Below are 16,917 nucleotides of genomic sequence, written 5' to 3' on the forward strand. Positions count from 1 at the left end.
TCATTGTAGCCAATCACAGACACTATATTGGCAAAACGTTTTGGGACACCCCTCCAAATCATTAAATTCAGGTGTTCCAATCACTTCCATCACCACAGGTGTATAAAATCAAGCACCTAGTCATGCAGTCACTTCTACAAACATTTGTGAAAGAATGGGTCGCTCTCAGGAGCTCAGTGACTTCAATCGTGGTACCGTGATAGGTTGCCACCTGTGCAGTCCATTTGTGATATTTCCTCACTACTATATTCCACGGTCAACTGTTAGTGGTATTATAACAAAGTGGAAGTAATTGGAAATGACAGCAACTCAGTCATGAAGTGGTAGGCCACGTAAAATCACAGCATGGGGTCAGCACATGCTGAGGTGCACAGAGTGCAGAAGTCGCCAACTTTCTGTAGAGTCATAGGTCAATAGTTACAGACCTCCAAACTTTGTGTGGCCTTCAGATTATCTCAAGAACAGTGTGTAGAGAGCTTCATGGAATGGGTTTCCATGGCAGAGCAGCTGCCTTGCATCACCTAACATCACCCAAGCCGTACATCACCTAGTGCCATGCAAAACGTTGGATGCGGTGGTGTAAAGCACGCCACTGGACTCTAGAGCAGTGGAGACGTGTTCTCTGGAGTGACCAATCACACTTCTCTGTCTGGCAATCCGATGAACGAATATGGGTTTTGGATTTTGCCAGGAGAACAAGCCAACGGTGTAAGCCAGGCCTTTGTGTCCAACATCAGTGCTTGACCTCACAAATGCGCTTCTAGAAGAATGGTCAAAAATTCTCACAAACACACTCCTAAACCTTGTGGAAAGCCTTTCCAGAAGAGTTGAAGCTGTTATAGCTGCAAAGGTTAGGTCAACTCCATATACAGCTGGGAGCGAATATGAAATAATTGATGCCAGCATGAGCTCACTGTGCACTTTAATTGAAAAAACATAGACCGGTACATAGGAAAAATTAATAGATTAAACATAAAAGATCCCTGGCTATAATGAACGGATAGCTTTTCTGACCTGCAGTATCCTGGGGCTGGTTGCACCAGTTGTGCGCAAGTTACAATTAGCCTATTTTTGATGTAAATGGGCACTGAGTTACAATTTATGCACTACAAAATATTTTTGCATTGCACCATTAAATTTAGTTGAAGCCTAAATCTACGTATAAACTAAATGCCTCCGATCAGGTGTAATGTTAACGGATAGAAAAAAATAGCAGACTGCATCAATAAGATTTAGTTTTACATGACAGACTTCAATTCTTTACACGTATATGATAATGCTGCCATATACACTCGCTTACATTTTAAAGGGTTACTTCAGTGATTAGCATTATGGCTTTGTATCAGTAGAACCCCCCCCCCCCCCACACACACACACACACACACACGCTTTTTCAACTCATTGTACTTTGTACTCTTTGTACTTTGTTTTTTCAAATCTCGCTTGCATCTTTGTACGCGTTGTCATTCTGAGTTTTGCTACACAAATGAAGCTTGCTCATATTCCTTTACGTTTATTTTACAGCCTTCAGTATTAATCACTATGACTTTTAACATTTGACAGGATCAATGCTTAAGCTCGCACACCTCGCCATTTCACCAAATGACATTTTACTCTTGCAGACAATCTCATAAACAAATGTATTAGATTTCAAACAGAAATAGAAAATAGATTTTTAATTCTCTCTGCTGTATGTCCTCCGTTCATCCTTCTTTTCCCTCCTCTGCTTTCTTTCTCTCGCTCCCTCTTTATCCCGGCTGGCGGATGTGTTTTGCATCTGTCAGCAGAATTGGGTGGCAGCTGGACAGAGAGGATGCTGGGATATGTGAAGGTGACTAGAGCGAGTTGTCATCCATCACTGAGGTTTCCTTTAAGCTCATCCATAATAGAGCCCCTCAATCAAGCTCCCCTTCACACAGGAGACATGTCCGAGCGTGTGTGCGAGACGGTGCGGTCAAGGTTACTCTTTTCTTTCGGTTATTTACTCTTCCACCGCCCAGCGGAGTTGACCACTTTATAGGACGTGTGTGTTATATTGGTGATCATAAGCGATGTGTTGTATATTGGCTCGTCCAGTCCTTGAGGACACTGACAGGAGCGGTTATCATGAAATGGTGGACACAACACAACCTGCGTATTTCTGTGTGGTAAATCTGATGCTGTAAACATTATGACTACTTTTATCAACACAGACCGGCTTGACACCTCCAAAAGCATGGCTGTAAATTTATGGTGTGTGAATGCATGTGTGTTTTAGTTGGAAGCTTACAAAAGGATATGGCTCGTTTAAAGGTGCTTTCAACTTCACTGCCGGGCTCAAGTAACGCTATTGTTTCAGATAAACCAACTCATTCGTACTGTCAGGTTTTCAAACCAATTTTATTTTGGTTTGTCTAGTTTCTGTTGCGCCACCCGTCATGGTAATTTTAGGTGATGTGGAGGCCTTTACAGAAGCTCAGCAAATTTCAGCAGAATTTGAACGAGACTCATTCACTCATATCTTCATATTACCCACCATAGTTTGTTTCTTTATTAAATATTTTGATAAATAATTGTATATTAAATAATAAATCAATTAATATGTATTTAAATGTATATCAAAAAAAAAAAACGGATCTACATTTAATATTAATATTTAAATATCAAAATATTATATTTTGTAATTAATATAAATATGACATTTTATTATAATTATATTAACAGTTAATGTATAATATATATTATATATAGTGTAATTGAATAATAATATGCATATAATTTATCAAGCTACAATATTATATACAATTTTCAGCTGTTAATATGAGTATATAGTAGTATTTTTAGCTCAATTTAACACATTTTACCATATTTAAATCAGTTTTCCAGAATTTCTATGCAAAATTAAAATGTGTGTATATATAACTGTTTATAACTGAATGTAGTATAGTATCAATGTTAATATTTGGTACAGTAGCCTTTGTTTACAATTACAGAGGTCAGACGTTTCCTGTAGTTTTTCACCAGGTTTGCACACACTGCAGGAGGGATTTTGGCCCACTCCTCCACACAGATCTTCTCTAGATCAGTCAGGTTTCTGGCCTGTCGCTGAGAAACACGGAGTTTGAGCTCCCTCCAAAGATTCTCTATTGGGTTTAAGTCTGGAGACTGGCTAGTCCACGCCGGAACCTTAATATTCTTCTTACAGAGCCACTCCTTGGTTATCCTGGCTGTGTGCTTCAGGTCATTGTCATGTTGGAAGACCCAGCCTCGACCCATCTTAAATGCCCTAACTGAGGGAAGAAGGTTGTTCCCCAAAATCTTGCAATACATGGCCCTGGTTATCCTCTCCTTAATACAATGCAGTTGCCCTGTCCCATGTGCAGAAAAACACCCCCAAAGCATGATGCTGCCACCGTATGCTTTACAGTAGGGATGGTGTTCTTGGGATGGTACTCATCATTCTTCTTCCTCCAAACACGTTTAGTGGAATTATGACCAAAAAGTTATATTTTGGTCTCATCTGACCACATGACTTTCTCCCAGTACTCCTCTGGATCATCCAAATGGTCATTGGCAAACTTAAAATGGGCCTGGACATGTGATGGTTTAAGCAGGGGAACCTTCCGTGCCAGGCATGATTTCAAACCATGACGTCTTAATGTATTGCCAACAGTAACCTTGGAAATGGTGGTCCCAACTCTTTCAGGTCATTGACCTGCTCCTCCCGTGTAGTTCTGGGCTGATTTCTCACCTTTCTTAGGATCATTGAGACCCCACGAGGTGAGATCTTGCATGGAGCCCCAGTCCGAGGCAGACTGACAGTCATGTTTAGCTTCTTCCATTTTCTAATGATTGCTCCAACAGTGGACCTTTTTTCACCAAGCTGAGGCAATTTCCCCGTAGCCCTTTCCAGCCTTGTGGAGGTGTACAATTTTGTCTCTAGTGTCTTTGGACAGCTCTTTGGTCTTGGCCATGTTAGTAGTTGGATATTTACTGATTGTATGGGGAGGTCGAAGTCTTTATGCAGCTAATGACCTCAAACAGGTGCATCTTATTTAGGATAATAAATGGAGTGGAGGTGGACATTTTAAAGGCAGACTAACAGGTCTTTGAGGGTCAGAATTCTACACACTTACACACACACACACACACACACACACACACACACACACATATATATTGCAATTTATCATTACACATTTTTAGTTTGTTTCCAATGCACTATTTTTAGCTTTTATAACATCCCTCATTGCTCTATGAAAGAACTCCAGTGTAGGGTTGCAGATGGAATCCATAGCTCAGAGCAATTGCTGGTGTTGAAGACCGAGCCGCAGCCAATAAATAAATTGCAAGCAAAAATGTCATCCCTGTCCAGGTGTTCAGGAGTGCTGTGTAGAGCCAGAAAACTGCCATCAGCCGCCGATCTGTTCTGCTGTCACACAAGGTAGAGAGAATCCAGAGAGTCAGGGGTAATGCATTGAGACGTCAGTGGTCTTTCCACACTCGTCATATCGATGGAAGCCAGTGTCACAGGACGCAATTCAGGCATGACGACTGGCCTTTCTCCTCTTTGGGACATTACAGTATTTTTTTTTTAAAGCAAACTATTGTAATGTGTGAATGTCTATGATAGATTCACTAATAGAGACTTTTTTTGATGATACAATTGCGGATGATTATAGCTTAGAGCGGATATTATGGTTATACATTGCCATTCCAAAGTTTTTCAAAGAAACGAATACTTTTATTCAGCAAAAATTACATTGATTAATAAAGCGGTAGTAAATATTTCGAAGAAATAAAGAAATGGCCTCCACAAATATTCGTTTTTTTCTTTACTGAATAATCATAATGTTTCTTGAGCAGCAGATCATCATATTAGAATGATTTCTGAAGGATCATGTGACACCGAAGACTGGAGGAATGATGCATAATGATGAATAAATTACATTTTAACATATATTCAAAAAGAAAACATTTTAAATTGTAATATATGAAAACGTTAAAATGTGCAGTAGAAAGTGAGGATAACTTTTCTAAACTTGCATAAAAAACTGTTGATTTGGAAAAATATTTTGTATAACTAACTGATTCCAGTATAGTTAAGCAACCTAATTAGTTTGATATTGATAATGAAAGCTCTGATTATAGCTTATACAATTATGGTGATAACTGGATCAAGAGAGTTTTTGGAAAGCGACTAAGTGTTACTCTAATGTTCTATAGGCGTTTTACTAAGGTTTCCCTAATTTGTTTATAATGTAAATGGCCCTATGCCTCTCTTTCATCTTTATCTGTCTCAGAGATTTTACATCAAGATGAATATTTAAAATGTGCCTTAGAAAGGTTATTTAATAAGAAATAGGCTCAATTTGTGTGTGTGCGAGATAATTTCTTTATATACTGTACCTCTCCTTTTTTCCATGTCGTGCATGTTTTATGTCTTAAAGTTTTTGACCAAGTTAAAAAATAATGACTGTTTTCATACACATTTTCACAAACACTCCTTACATCTTCCATTCGTCGGAGTTACATGTCAATTAAGAGTTAATAAAGAGTCAGATCAACCTGTTTAACACTAAAGTGTTTATTATTACTTATTTACCACCACAAATGATCCGGAAGTCACTGTTGCTGATCATAATGGCCAAATTTATTTTTGATACATATTGTTCTTTCCATTTCTAATTACTGTTTGTTGTCAAGTTTGACGCCGTTCCTTGGCATGTACGCGTCTCCCTGCAGGCGAGTTCTCCTGTGTTTGTGCCGGAAACCTCCCATGAGCTGCTCCACAGGATGACGGGTAAAGGTCTTTCCGCCCAGTACCGCTTCACCCGGCAGCCCTGTATCTATGGCAACAGCATGGTATCCCTGCAGCTGACACTGAGCAACAACAGTGAGCAAGTCCTCGAGAACATCCACATCTCTGAGAAGAGTTCCTCCGGACAGAACATCCACCGCTTCAGCGCTATAGGTGAGCTCAACTCCTCAAGTAATGCCAAGGGCTCATCTTCTTTTTATTTTTCTCTTTTTTTATTCTCTTCTCTGGGCCCTCTCATCAACCTTTAGTTTAATCCTTTTTTCTGTAATTGTCATCTAAACTTTAAATCAGTTACTAATCACAAACATCTACACTTTCAAGAAATCTGGAAAGCCATCCTATGTCATGTCTTATGTTTGGTGAATGTTAACAGATTTCTCCGACACACACACACACACACACACACACACACATGTTGGTCTATGTGGTTTACAGGGACTCTCCATAGGCGTAATGGTTTTTATACTGTACAAACCGTATTTGCTATCCCCTTACACTGCCCCTGCCCCTAAACCTACCCATCACAGGAAACATTCTGCATTTTTACTTTTTCAAAAAAACATCATTTAGTATGTTTTTAAGGCCATTTGAATTATGAGGACATTTGATATGTCCTCATAAACCACATTTATAGGGTAATACCAGTGTAATACCCATGTAGTTATACAAATTTGTGTCCTCATAAACCACATAAACAGGCTCACACACACACACACACACACACACACACACACACACACACACACACACACACACACACACACACACACACACACACACACACACATCTGGTTCACTATCTTTGTGGGGACTGTCCATAGATACAATTTTTTTATACCATACATACTGTACATTCTATCCCCTTACACTGCCCCTGCCCCTAAACCTACCCATCACAGGAAACATTCTGCATTTTTACTTTCTCAAAAAAACTCATCCTGTATGATTGCCTTATGAAGCCTTTTAGTGGTCCCCACAATGTTATATAAACAAGGACACACACACACACACATACACACACATTCACGTGTTCCTCCTTCTCCCTCCTTCAGCCTGTATTAGTCCAGCTGATATGATTTCAGCCTGTGTATCGATTAGCAGAAGTCCTCTCATCAGACACACACAAACACACACTCACATTCCCTGTTCTCACTGTTTCTTTCTCTGTCACAAAACAGTTCTTAGTCATTCACAGGGCAGTGTTGGGTTTTAGAACATAAATTGAATCATGCTTGTGTTGGTAAAGCATCACAAAGATGAATTTCATGGCTGAGAAGAGAGGCGAACAGATCGAGCTTCTTTCTGTGCGACACTTTCACATTCAACTCTAGACCAAGTCTGTCCTTCCTTCCTTCCTTCCTTCCTTCCTTCCTTCCTTCCTTCCTTCCTTCCTTCCTTCCTTCCTTCCTTCCTTCCTTCCTTCCTTCCTTCCTTCCTTCCTCCCTCCCTTCCTCCCTTCCTTCCTTCCTTCCTTCCTTCCTTCCTTCCTTCCTTCCTTCCTTCCTTCCTTCCTTCCTTCCTTCCTTCCTTCCTTCCTTCCTTCCTTCCTTCCTTCCTTCCTTCCTTCCTTCCTTCCTTCCTTCCTTCCTTCCGTAAACATAGCTTTTATTTTTGTATATTTCTGCAGAATTAGATAGGTCTTATGGTTTGATTCTTCAGAGATCATGCTAACAGATGTTTCTCTCCCTCTTCAGAGCGGTTGGAGCCGCAGGCGTCAGTATCGGTGTCCATGGGTGTGGACTTCAATGACTCCACACAAGCTGCACACTTCCAGCTTTGGTAAAAGTCCACTGCATACTACATACAGTGGTTACGGAAAGTATTTTTTTGTGTGTAATGTACACACAGCACCCAATATTGACCGAAAAACAGAATTGTTGACATTTTTGCAGATTTATTAAAAAAGACAAACTGAAATATCACATGGTCCTAAGTATTCAGGCCCTTTGCTGTGACACTCATATATTTAACTCAGGTGCTGTCCATTTCTTCTGATCATCCTTTTGATGGTTCTTCACCTTCATTTGAGTCCAGCTGTGTTTGATTATATTGATTGGACTTTATTAGGAAAGCCACACAGCTGTCTGTACAAGACCTTACAGCTCACAGTGCATGTCAGAGCAAAGTAGAATCAGGAGGTCAAAGGAACTGCCTGAAGAGCTCAGAGACAGAATTGCGGCAAGGCACAGATCTGGCCAATGTTACAAAAAAAAAAAACTAATAGCACAGTGGCCTCCATAATCCTTGAATAGAAGACATTTGGGATGACCAGGGATCACCGTCCGGGCAAACTGAGCTATCCGGGGAGAAGAGCCTTGGTGAGAGACGTAAAGAAGAACCCAAATATCACTGTGGCTGAGCTCCAGAGATGCAGTCGGGAGAAAGTTGTAGAAAGTCAAACATCACTGCAGCCCTCCACCAGTCAGGGCTGTATGGCCTGACTGAAGCCTCTTCTCAGTGCAAGGCACATGAAAGTCTGCATGGAATTTGTTAAAAACACATGAAGAACTCCCAGTTGGGGAGAAATAAGATTCTCTGATCTGATGAGACCAAGATAGATCTTTTTGGCATTAATTCTAAACTGTATGTGCGGAGAAAACCAGGCTCTGCTCATCACCTGTCCAATACAGTCCCAACAGTCAAGCATGGTGGTGGCAGCATCATGCTGTGGGGGTGTTTTTCAGCTGCAGGGACAGGACAACTGGTTGCAATTGAGGGAAAGATGAATGCGGCCAAGTACAGGGATATACTGGACGAAAACCTTCTCCAGAGTGCTCAAGACCTCAGACTGGGCTGAAGGTTCACCTTCCAACAAGACAATGACCCTAAGCACACAGCTAAAATAACTAAGGAGTGGCTTCACAACAACTCTGTGACTGTTCTTCAGTGACCCCGACTCATCACTGAAGCCAATCGAGCATCTCTGGAGATACCTGAAAATGGCTGTCCACCAACGTTTACCATCCAACCTGACAGAAATTGAGATGATCTGCAAGGAGGAATGGCAGAGGATCCCCAAATTCAGGTTTGAAAACCCCCAAAAGACTCTTGGCTTTATTAGAGCAAAAAGGTGCTTCTACTTAATACTGAGCAAAGGGTCTGAATACTTAGGACCATGTAATATTTCAGTTTTTCAGTATTTCAGTCTTATTTAATAAATCTGTAAAAATGTCAGCAATTCTGTGTTTTTCTGTCAAAATGGGGTGCTGTGTGTACATTAATGAGAAAAAAAATGAACTTAAATGATTTTAGCAAATGGCTGCAATATAACGAAGAGTAAAAAATTGAAGGGGGGTCTGAATACTTTCTGTTCCCACTGTACATGCCTCATACCCTATACAGCACATCATATACATCATTAAGAGGAACCAGAATCATTCAATTGCTTACAGTTTTTATCTCTACCTTGAGTCCATCTGCTTTAGTAGAACTGAAACCCTTAGATCAGGTAGCTCTGACACGCCTGAGAATGATGCATGATGCTGTTTGCTTTCCTTAAAAAACAACATTCAGCAAAAAACATTAATATACACTCTCAATGTGTGCACATTATGATGGCGCTGACATGTCGTTATACAGATTAAATTACTCTTGTTCATTATCCTTACACAGGGCAAAATAAGACAAAATTAATTGTTCCCTTTTTCAATACGTTTTTAAAAAATAAATTATTACCGAATTGTGTGAATGGTAATAATATGCATTACATTTTTTTAATAATCTAATTTGGAGTGATTACACTTCTCCACAAAGCTTGTAATTGTTTTTTCTTTTTTCGATTACGCCGGAGGCTTTTGTGATCGATACAGTGAAATAGCCAGGCGTGAATAACATCACCATAAACAGCCGAGCCGAAGAGAGGGAGCGAGCAAGAGACCGGTAGATTATGTGTGCTAATGGAGCCAATGTGAGTTCAATGACATGGAGACGAGTGGGCGCAGGTCAGGCCCGCACGTGTGTCTGTGGCCCTGGATGAAAGCCGAGCTCATGGAGATGGTTTAAGGAGGGATTCTGTCCCTCTATCACCACTACGTCAAGAGATTATGGCTTATTAGAAAGAAATACCTGGATTTACTTTGCACGTTGATCCCTAGCCCGCTTATTTGGACTCTGAATCTTTTTCTAGTCTGTTTCCCCTCATCATCGAATCTCCGTGGTTACCCTGTTCTACCGCTCCTGGATTCACTCTTTATTGGCTTCCTATTTCCCAGCCTGCTGCTCTTCATGATAGGACTTAAATGTCAGATTTTGGTCTTAATCTGAGTTCCTGACAGTCTTCTTTCCTCCAATAGGCCACAGACAGTGAGGATGCTAATCAGTATGAATATGAAAATAGAAATGACTTTCATCCTCCTCACTCTCTTTCTTTCTGTCTATCTGTCTTTTGGTTCTCTCTATCTGTGGATCAGTGATGATTGATCCAGTGGGATCGTAATAACAGTTCTGTTTCTCAGCTAATTGGCTACTTACAAAGTAAATTGGCAAACCTTACAATCAATAACTTTATTCTTTTACTCTTTTGGGATGAGAAGGGGAACCAAAAACAAAATAGATTGGGTTTCAGTCTCTCTCATGGATATAAAATGTTGTTACTTGTTTAAAAACTGTGAACAATTATTAAAACTTACCTAAAATGTTTTACTGCTTTATCATATATATTCCTTATTTTACCCTAAATTGACCCTATTTATATTCTTTGTACATATTTATGGTATTATTTTCTTGTTACTGAGCTGAAGAAGACATGCAATGGACATAAATACCATAAATACAATTGTATTTGGTGAAATACTTTATATTGCACCAAAGAGAATATCTGTACTACCATTAAAAAGTCAAGGGTTGGTATGATATAAATTTCATTTTTTTTAAGTAGTCTCTAATGCTCACCAAGGCTGCATTTATCTGATCAAAAAAAATATATATATATAATATGTATTATTACAGTTTATTGGTTTCCTGTTTTCTCTGGAAAACATGATGCAATTTTTTCAGGATTTTATTAAATAGTCAGCATTTTTTAAACAGTGGGGCAAAAAAGTATTTAGTCACCCACCAATTGTGCAAGTTCAATAGTGCATTGTCTGATTTTTAAATAATTTATTTGCAAATTATGGTGGAAAATAAGTATTTGGTCATCTACAAAAAGCAAGATTTCTTGCTCTCACAGACCTGTAACTTCTTCTCTAAGAGGCTCCTCTGTCCTCCATTTGTTACCTTTATTAATGGCACCTGTTTGAACTTGTTATCCATATAAAAGACACCTGTAACAGTCAGACTCCAAACTCCACTATGGTCAAGACCAAAGAGCTCTCAAAGGACACCAGAAACAAAATTGTAGACCTGCAACCAGGCTGGGAAGACTGAATCTGCAATAGGTAAGCAGCTTGGTGTGAAGACCTAGTGAATGACCTGCAGAGAGCTGGGACCAAAGTAACAAAGGCTACCATCAGTAACGCACTACGACTCTCTATGACTCAAATCCTGCAGTGCCCCCCTGCTTAAGCTAGTACATGTCTGGTCCCGTCTGAAGTTTGCTAGAGAGCATTTGGATGATCCAGAACAGGATTTGGAGAATTACATATGGTCAAATGATGCATGGAGGAATGGGCCAAACTACCAGCAACAGTGTGTAAAAACCTTTTGGCGACTTACAGAAACCATTTGACCTCTGTCATTACCAACAAAGGGTATAAAACAAAGTATTGAGATTAACTTTTGTTATTGACCAAATACTTATTTTCCACCATAATTTGCTAATAAATTATTTAAAAATCAGACTTTTCAGAAATGTGATTTTCTGAATTTTGAAGTGTACCTATGATAAAAATGACACGTCTCTCCTTCTTTTATGTGGGCGAACTTGCACAATTGGTGGCTGACTAAATACTTTTTTGCCCCCCTGTAAATAACGTCTTTGTAACACTGTAGGAGTTTATACTGTAATTTTTAATTAATGCATCCCTGTGAATTAATAATTTTTAAAGCTCTCTTACTGAGCACAAACTTTTGAACAGTATTTTGTATATAGAAGGGAAACACAGGAAAAGATGGACAGGTGTATAGTGACCTGATGGTTCTGTTCTCTCCTCCTTCAGTACTAAAGAAGATGAATTCAGCGTGTCCATCCAGCCTGCGGTAGGAGAGCTGCTGCTGCCCATCACAATGAGTGAAGCAGACTTCACCAAAGAGCAGGGTAATACAAACACCTCTTAGCACTTACACAACACAACACCGCTGCTGTAAAAACATAAAAATAACACTTGAACACCTCAAAAATACAGCACTGTCTCTAAAAAACATCTGCAGACCCCTTTCAAACACCATACTACTCAGGGCTGGGTTATTTTAAGAATGAATTATTAAATGATTAAGAAGATTATGTGGATGTGGTACAACTTATAACCACAATTAAAGTGAAGCAACAAGTGTGGTCATGCTTCATTTAAAATCTAATCTATCTATAATCTAATATATCTATAAAAATCTATATGCATTTTATGAAACTTTTTTAAGACCATGTCGTGTGTTTTTAGAGAAGGCTAAAAAAATTCTAATTAAATTATTTACGACCCGTATAACTCCCCTGTACTCTAATGTCTGGTGTGGAGAACTGCCTGTTCACAATTCTATTGTTCTCTTTTCACAAATGTTAGCACCTCTGCCAGTATGAGACTAAATCTTCATTTTTCTTTTGTTTTTATTCATCTATTATTAGCCTTTATTCCTGGTATTACATTGCTTGCCCACGCATACCACTTTCACCAGAGTTGTTAATCCACCTATTATTACCGTAAGTCTTTCTTAAAAAAAAACTGAGATCATAACGCAAGCAAAACCCGGAACAGGAGAGACAGACAGAGCTGTGTGTGCTGTTTTAACTCTTCAGATTAATAGAAATTGTATTCCGTATGATGCAACAGTTTGCAAACGTGAGAATAAATCAATATTTCACCAAATATGTGCACTTTTGGACTTAAAGTCCTAACGGATACTGTTCACAGATAAACCGCAGCAGACATGACTGAATATGGGCAAATAAAAAAGGCATGAAGTCATTGAAAAATTCATGTTGTTACTTAACTTTTATATAATTGTGAATATATCATAAAAATTAATGTCACCCAGCCTAAACAGTATGTCTTCTGAACAGGATGTGTGTGCATATGAAAATTTCATATGCACACACACCCAGAGCTGCTGTGCCCAAACATGTTGGGAAAACCAGAGACCCCCACACACCACTTTGGATGTGTGCAGTGTTTAGTTGATGAACAGGCTGAGTGCTGGTGACAGGCGTGCACTGCCGAAAAACTCAGTCAAATAAAGCAGCTCTTTACATTTAAATTTGGTTATTCAAACACACACACACACACACACACACACACACACACACACACACACACACACAATCTCTCATGTAATACTGTCGCTGCTCTTCGAACTGTCCTTCTGAATGTAACCGCTGTTGCAGAAAGCTCAGACAGGCAAATCTGACACACATATACTTAACATGTACGCCGCTAGCATCTCCACTGAAGGCAGACACAAGTTGTCCACTGAGATCTAGACCTGACACGTAACCTGTCCTCCGCAGGAACCCGGGGGTCCTAAATGTTTAAGCACTATTATACTGTAAACTAATTGATGTGAATACATTTATCTGAACTGTCCAAAGCCAGTTTTTCCCCCCCCATTTTAACATTTTAAAACAGATCATGTACATTTTGGGCGGGGCTATCTGTTTGTCTGACCAATGACAGACTAGGTCCTGGGACACCTGTTTGAAAACAGTCATTATTATTATTATGTTTTTTGTTATGTTAGTGGTGCAGAAAATATACTTTAACTTTAACTTTCTGCTGATCAAATTTGTTCCTCCTTCCTTTGGGCAACAAACCGTTCCAGCTAATAAAACCAACCACAGGCATGGGAAAAGCAAATAAATGGAAGCCAAGAAGAGAAAAGCTTGGTTTAGCATGCATCTGGTTTGTTCGGATGCCATTTGGGAACACACACACACACACACACACACACACACACAAATACACACACCTGGCCCGTTCGAATACCTCTCTCTGCTTTACGGCCCAACATTAGGCCGACATAATGAAGCAGACGCTCTTCGAAAGAAACGGCGGGTTTGATTTTTCATTTACGCTCAATGGATTCCTGCCTTGTCTTTTTAGAGAGCCGCCTATACCTTCACTCAGGTCGACACGCGTGCGCGCACATTTTAATGAGCGAAGAGAGTGCTTCCCGCCTCACTATTTACAGACGAGGAACAGGAAGTAAGGCGCTTTTTATAGCCAATCATTTATTCTTAATTGGTTGCTGTGGCAAAGGCTTTTAGCATAAGCCACGCTATATTCATTTACTCCACATTTTCTCTACAATAGAGCCTAATGGACAGATTTAAGACTTTAAATGAGCACTCTCAAAAACCTTGCCCCCTGAACGAGCGAGTACGTGTGTGTGTGTGTGTGTGTTTGCATGTATCACTGTGCACTCTCTCATTCACACCGTTTGAAAGCCAAGCTGAAGTGGGTTGTAGTTTGTGCCTTTCAGAAAGAAAAGCACCCTGTCTGCCTGTGTTTTTTAAGTAAAACACAACATTTTCATTTAGTCCAGTTTGGATGCATTAAGCTGTATTGTCCGAGCCTGTTTCCCTGGAGAAGCAACGGCGTGCTGCTTTTATGCGCTTGTTACCGCTCGACGAGGCTTATTCACGCCGTCTCTGGCTAATGTTCTGCACGGACAGCGTGTTTCTCCGCTCGTGTTAGTTTTAATCAAGTCTAGTGGTCGGACGCGGCCCACAAATATAACATGTTCATTGCGAAGGCCGAGATTGTTTTAACCCCTGTACCTTTCGTTCGGTGCTAGTCATTCGTTAAATATGAAATAATGCACATGTATGCATGCTAGATGTTTCTTTCCAATAATCAGAGTTTTCTAAAAGCTTTAGGCAGATGTTGTTTCTGGAAGTGTTCCCTTTAGATTTTTTAAAAGGATAGGTCATACACATTTTTTACTCATTATGTTGTTTTAGTACTTTTATTCGTCAAGGATGCATTAAATTGATCAAAAATGACAGTTAAGACGTTTATAATGTTATAAAAAGATTTCTATTTCAAATAAAGGCTGTTCTTTTGAACTTTTTGTTCAACAAATAATGCTGGGGGAAAACATCACAGTTCCACAAATAAAAGCAAATATTGATAGTAAAAATGTTTCTTGAGCTGCAAATCAGCATATTAGAATAATTTCTGAAGGATTATGTGACACTGAAGACTGTATTAATAGCTGTAAATAAATAATATTTCACAATATTACTGCTTCACTATAGTTTTGATGGAAAATATATTTTGGCATGAGGGAATTTTTTCAATAACAAGAAAAAAACTCCTGACCTGTGTGTGTGTGTGTGTGTGTGTGTGTGTGTGTGTGTGTGTGTGTGTGTGTGTGTGTGTGTGTGTGTGTGTGTGTGTGTGTGTGTGTGTGTGTGTGTGTGTGTGTGTGTGTGTGTGTGTGTGTGTGTGTGTGTGTGTGTGTGTGTGTGTGTGTGTGTTTAAAAAGTATGAAAAATGATGGATAATCACAACCAAACCTGTATGACCTTCTATGAAATACAGAATTTGAGTGAACTGGCAGAATTTAAGTTTTTTTTTCTTCAATAACTTTAAACAAAATCCTTCTGACCCTAAACTTTTGAATGTGTGTGGAAAAAATATGGACAGTCACAACTTCTACTGCATTTCATGGAAGAAGGTTGTAAAAGTTTGTAGTAGACTGACCAAATTTCATTTTTATTCTTTCTTCAATAACATTAAAAAAAAATCCTTCTGATTTGTGTGTGCGTGTGTGTGTGTTGGAGCAAACTGACAGAATTAACTTTTTCTTTTTGTAAACTATTCCGTTCAAGGCTTAATTTTTCATCTCTTAACTTCATCATAAACAAGCATCTGCTGTTATATTCAACAAATATATGCAGGTAACTTGCATATGGCTCTTGCAATTTAGAGTCCGACTTATGCTCCCAGAACAATTTACAGAACAAAATAATATTAAAAATGGTATGAATTGCGGACTATTTCTGAGTACCTCTGTAGAGGCTAGAAAGTGTAAAACGAATGTTTATGTGTCTGCTCAGGTAAACTGGTGGGCATGAACGAGTCATCGGCAACAATAACCATGGCACCAGAGAACATCTCCAGCCAATCAGTAAACAGAAATGTGGTGTCTGCCGCCAACCTCGGCGTGATTCCATCCAGTCAAGAGAACATACACAGGTAAACGTAAAGAAAATGTCCTGTTTCGCAAAAATAATTCTTAATATGCCTGTTGTATTTTATTTTTTCAATGCCCTGTATTTTTATATTGGTTTAATAGATTTATCTTCTCTCCAGGACTTGAATTTGTGTGCTTATGTCTCATCTAGCTTTACTTTGAGGACATTTCTGTTGAAAAATGTCTCTAGAAGCTGCATCAAACTGGCAAAACCTACTTTTGGGAAGGTCATTATAAGGAAAAGTGGTTTATGTATAAAGTCAATTCTATTTTTTCTCTTAAAGTGCAGTTTGCAGTGTTTCTAAGGGTTATAGTTGTAGCGATAGCATGGCGATGCTTCTATCTTCCAAAAAATTATAGCAGAGATTTTCAGAGTAATTACCATAGGACGTCTTTCTGACTTTGTAAAGGACTGTAGCAGGCAAAACTTTCATATGTGTACTAACACACACAGGCCATCTTGCTGACACACGGACAAACTTATTTGTCTCCGTCTCGTATATGCACACAAACAAAGCGACGTTTGGTCTGGACTTTGGGTCGGTCTGATGTAGGGTAATTTAATTATAAAATATGAGCAAATATGAAAGCACCTTGAGAAGCATTAAAATCTTCCTCACAAGGACACACAGCACACAGGCTGAGTGGAAATCAATGCCTGCAGGTCTGTGGAAAAGGCCTATATTTCATTTAGAATACGCAATCGGGCAAATGAGAGCGTGTCATCAATCACACGATGGTTTCTTAACAGACATACTGAAAAAAAACTCCTTTATCCTTCCTCTAAACCTTTAGACATTTACACTAACAAACGTGTTCCTGAGATTTTC

General features: G+C 39.2%; 1 protein-coding gene across 1 annotated transcript in view; it reads left to right on the forward strand.

Moving 5' to 3' along the window:
- The window catches only part of ap3b1a (adaptor related protein complex 3 subunit beta 1a), a 71,576-nt gene that overhangs the window by 47,853 nt on the left and 6,806 nt on the right, over positions 1–16,917 (forward strand). Inside the window, exons 23-26 of the mRNA XM_067423243.1 lie at positions 5,725–5,953; positions 7,495–7,579; positions 11,899–11,996; positions 15,951–16,089. Of these exons, the coding sequence (XP_067279344.1) occupies positions 5,725–5,953; positions 7,495–7,579; positions 11,899–11,996; positions 15,951–16,089 (551 nt within the window). The remainder of the gene's footprint in view (positions 1–5,724; positions 5,954–7,494; positions 7,580–11,898; positions 11,997–15,950; positions 16,090–16,917) is intronic.

This window comes from Pseudorasbora parva, chromosome 18 (assembly GCF_024679245.1).
Source record: "Pseudorasbora parva isolate DD20220531a chromosome 18, ASM2467924v1, whole genome shotgun sequence".
NCBI classification, from domain to species: Eukaryota; Metazoa; Chordata; class Actinopteri; order Cypriniformes; family Gobionidae; genus Pseudorasbora; species Pseudorasbora parva.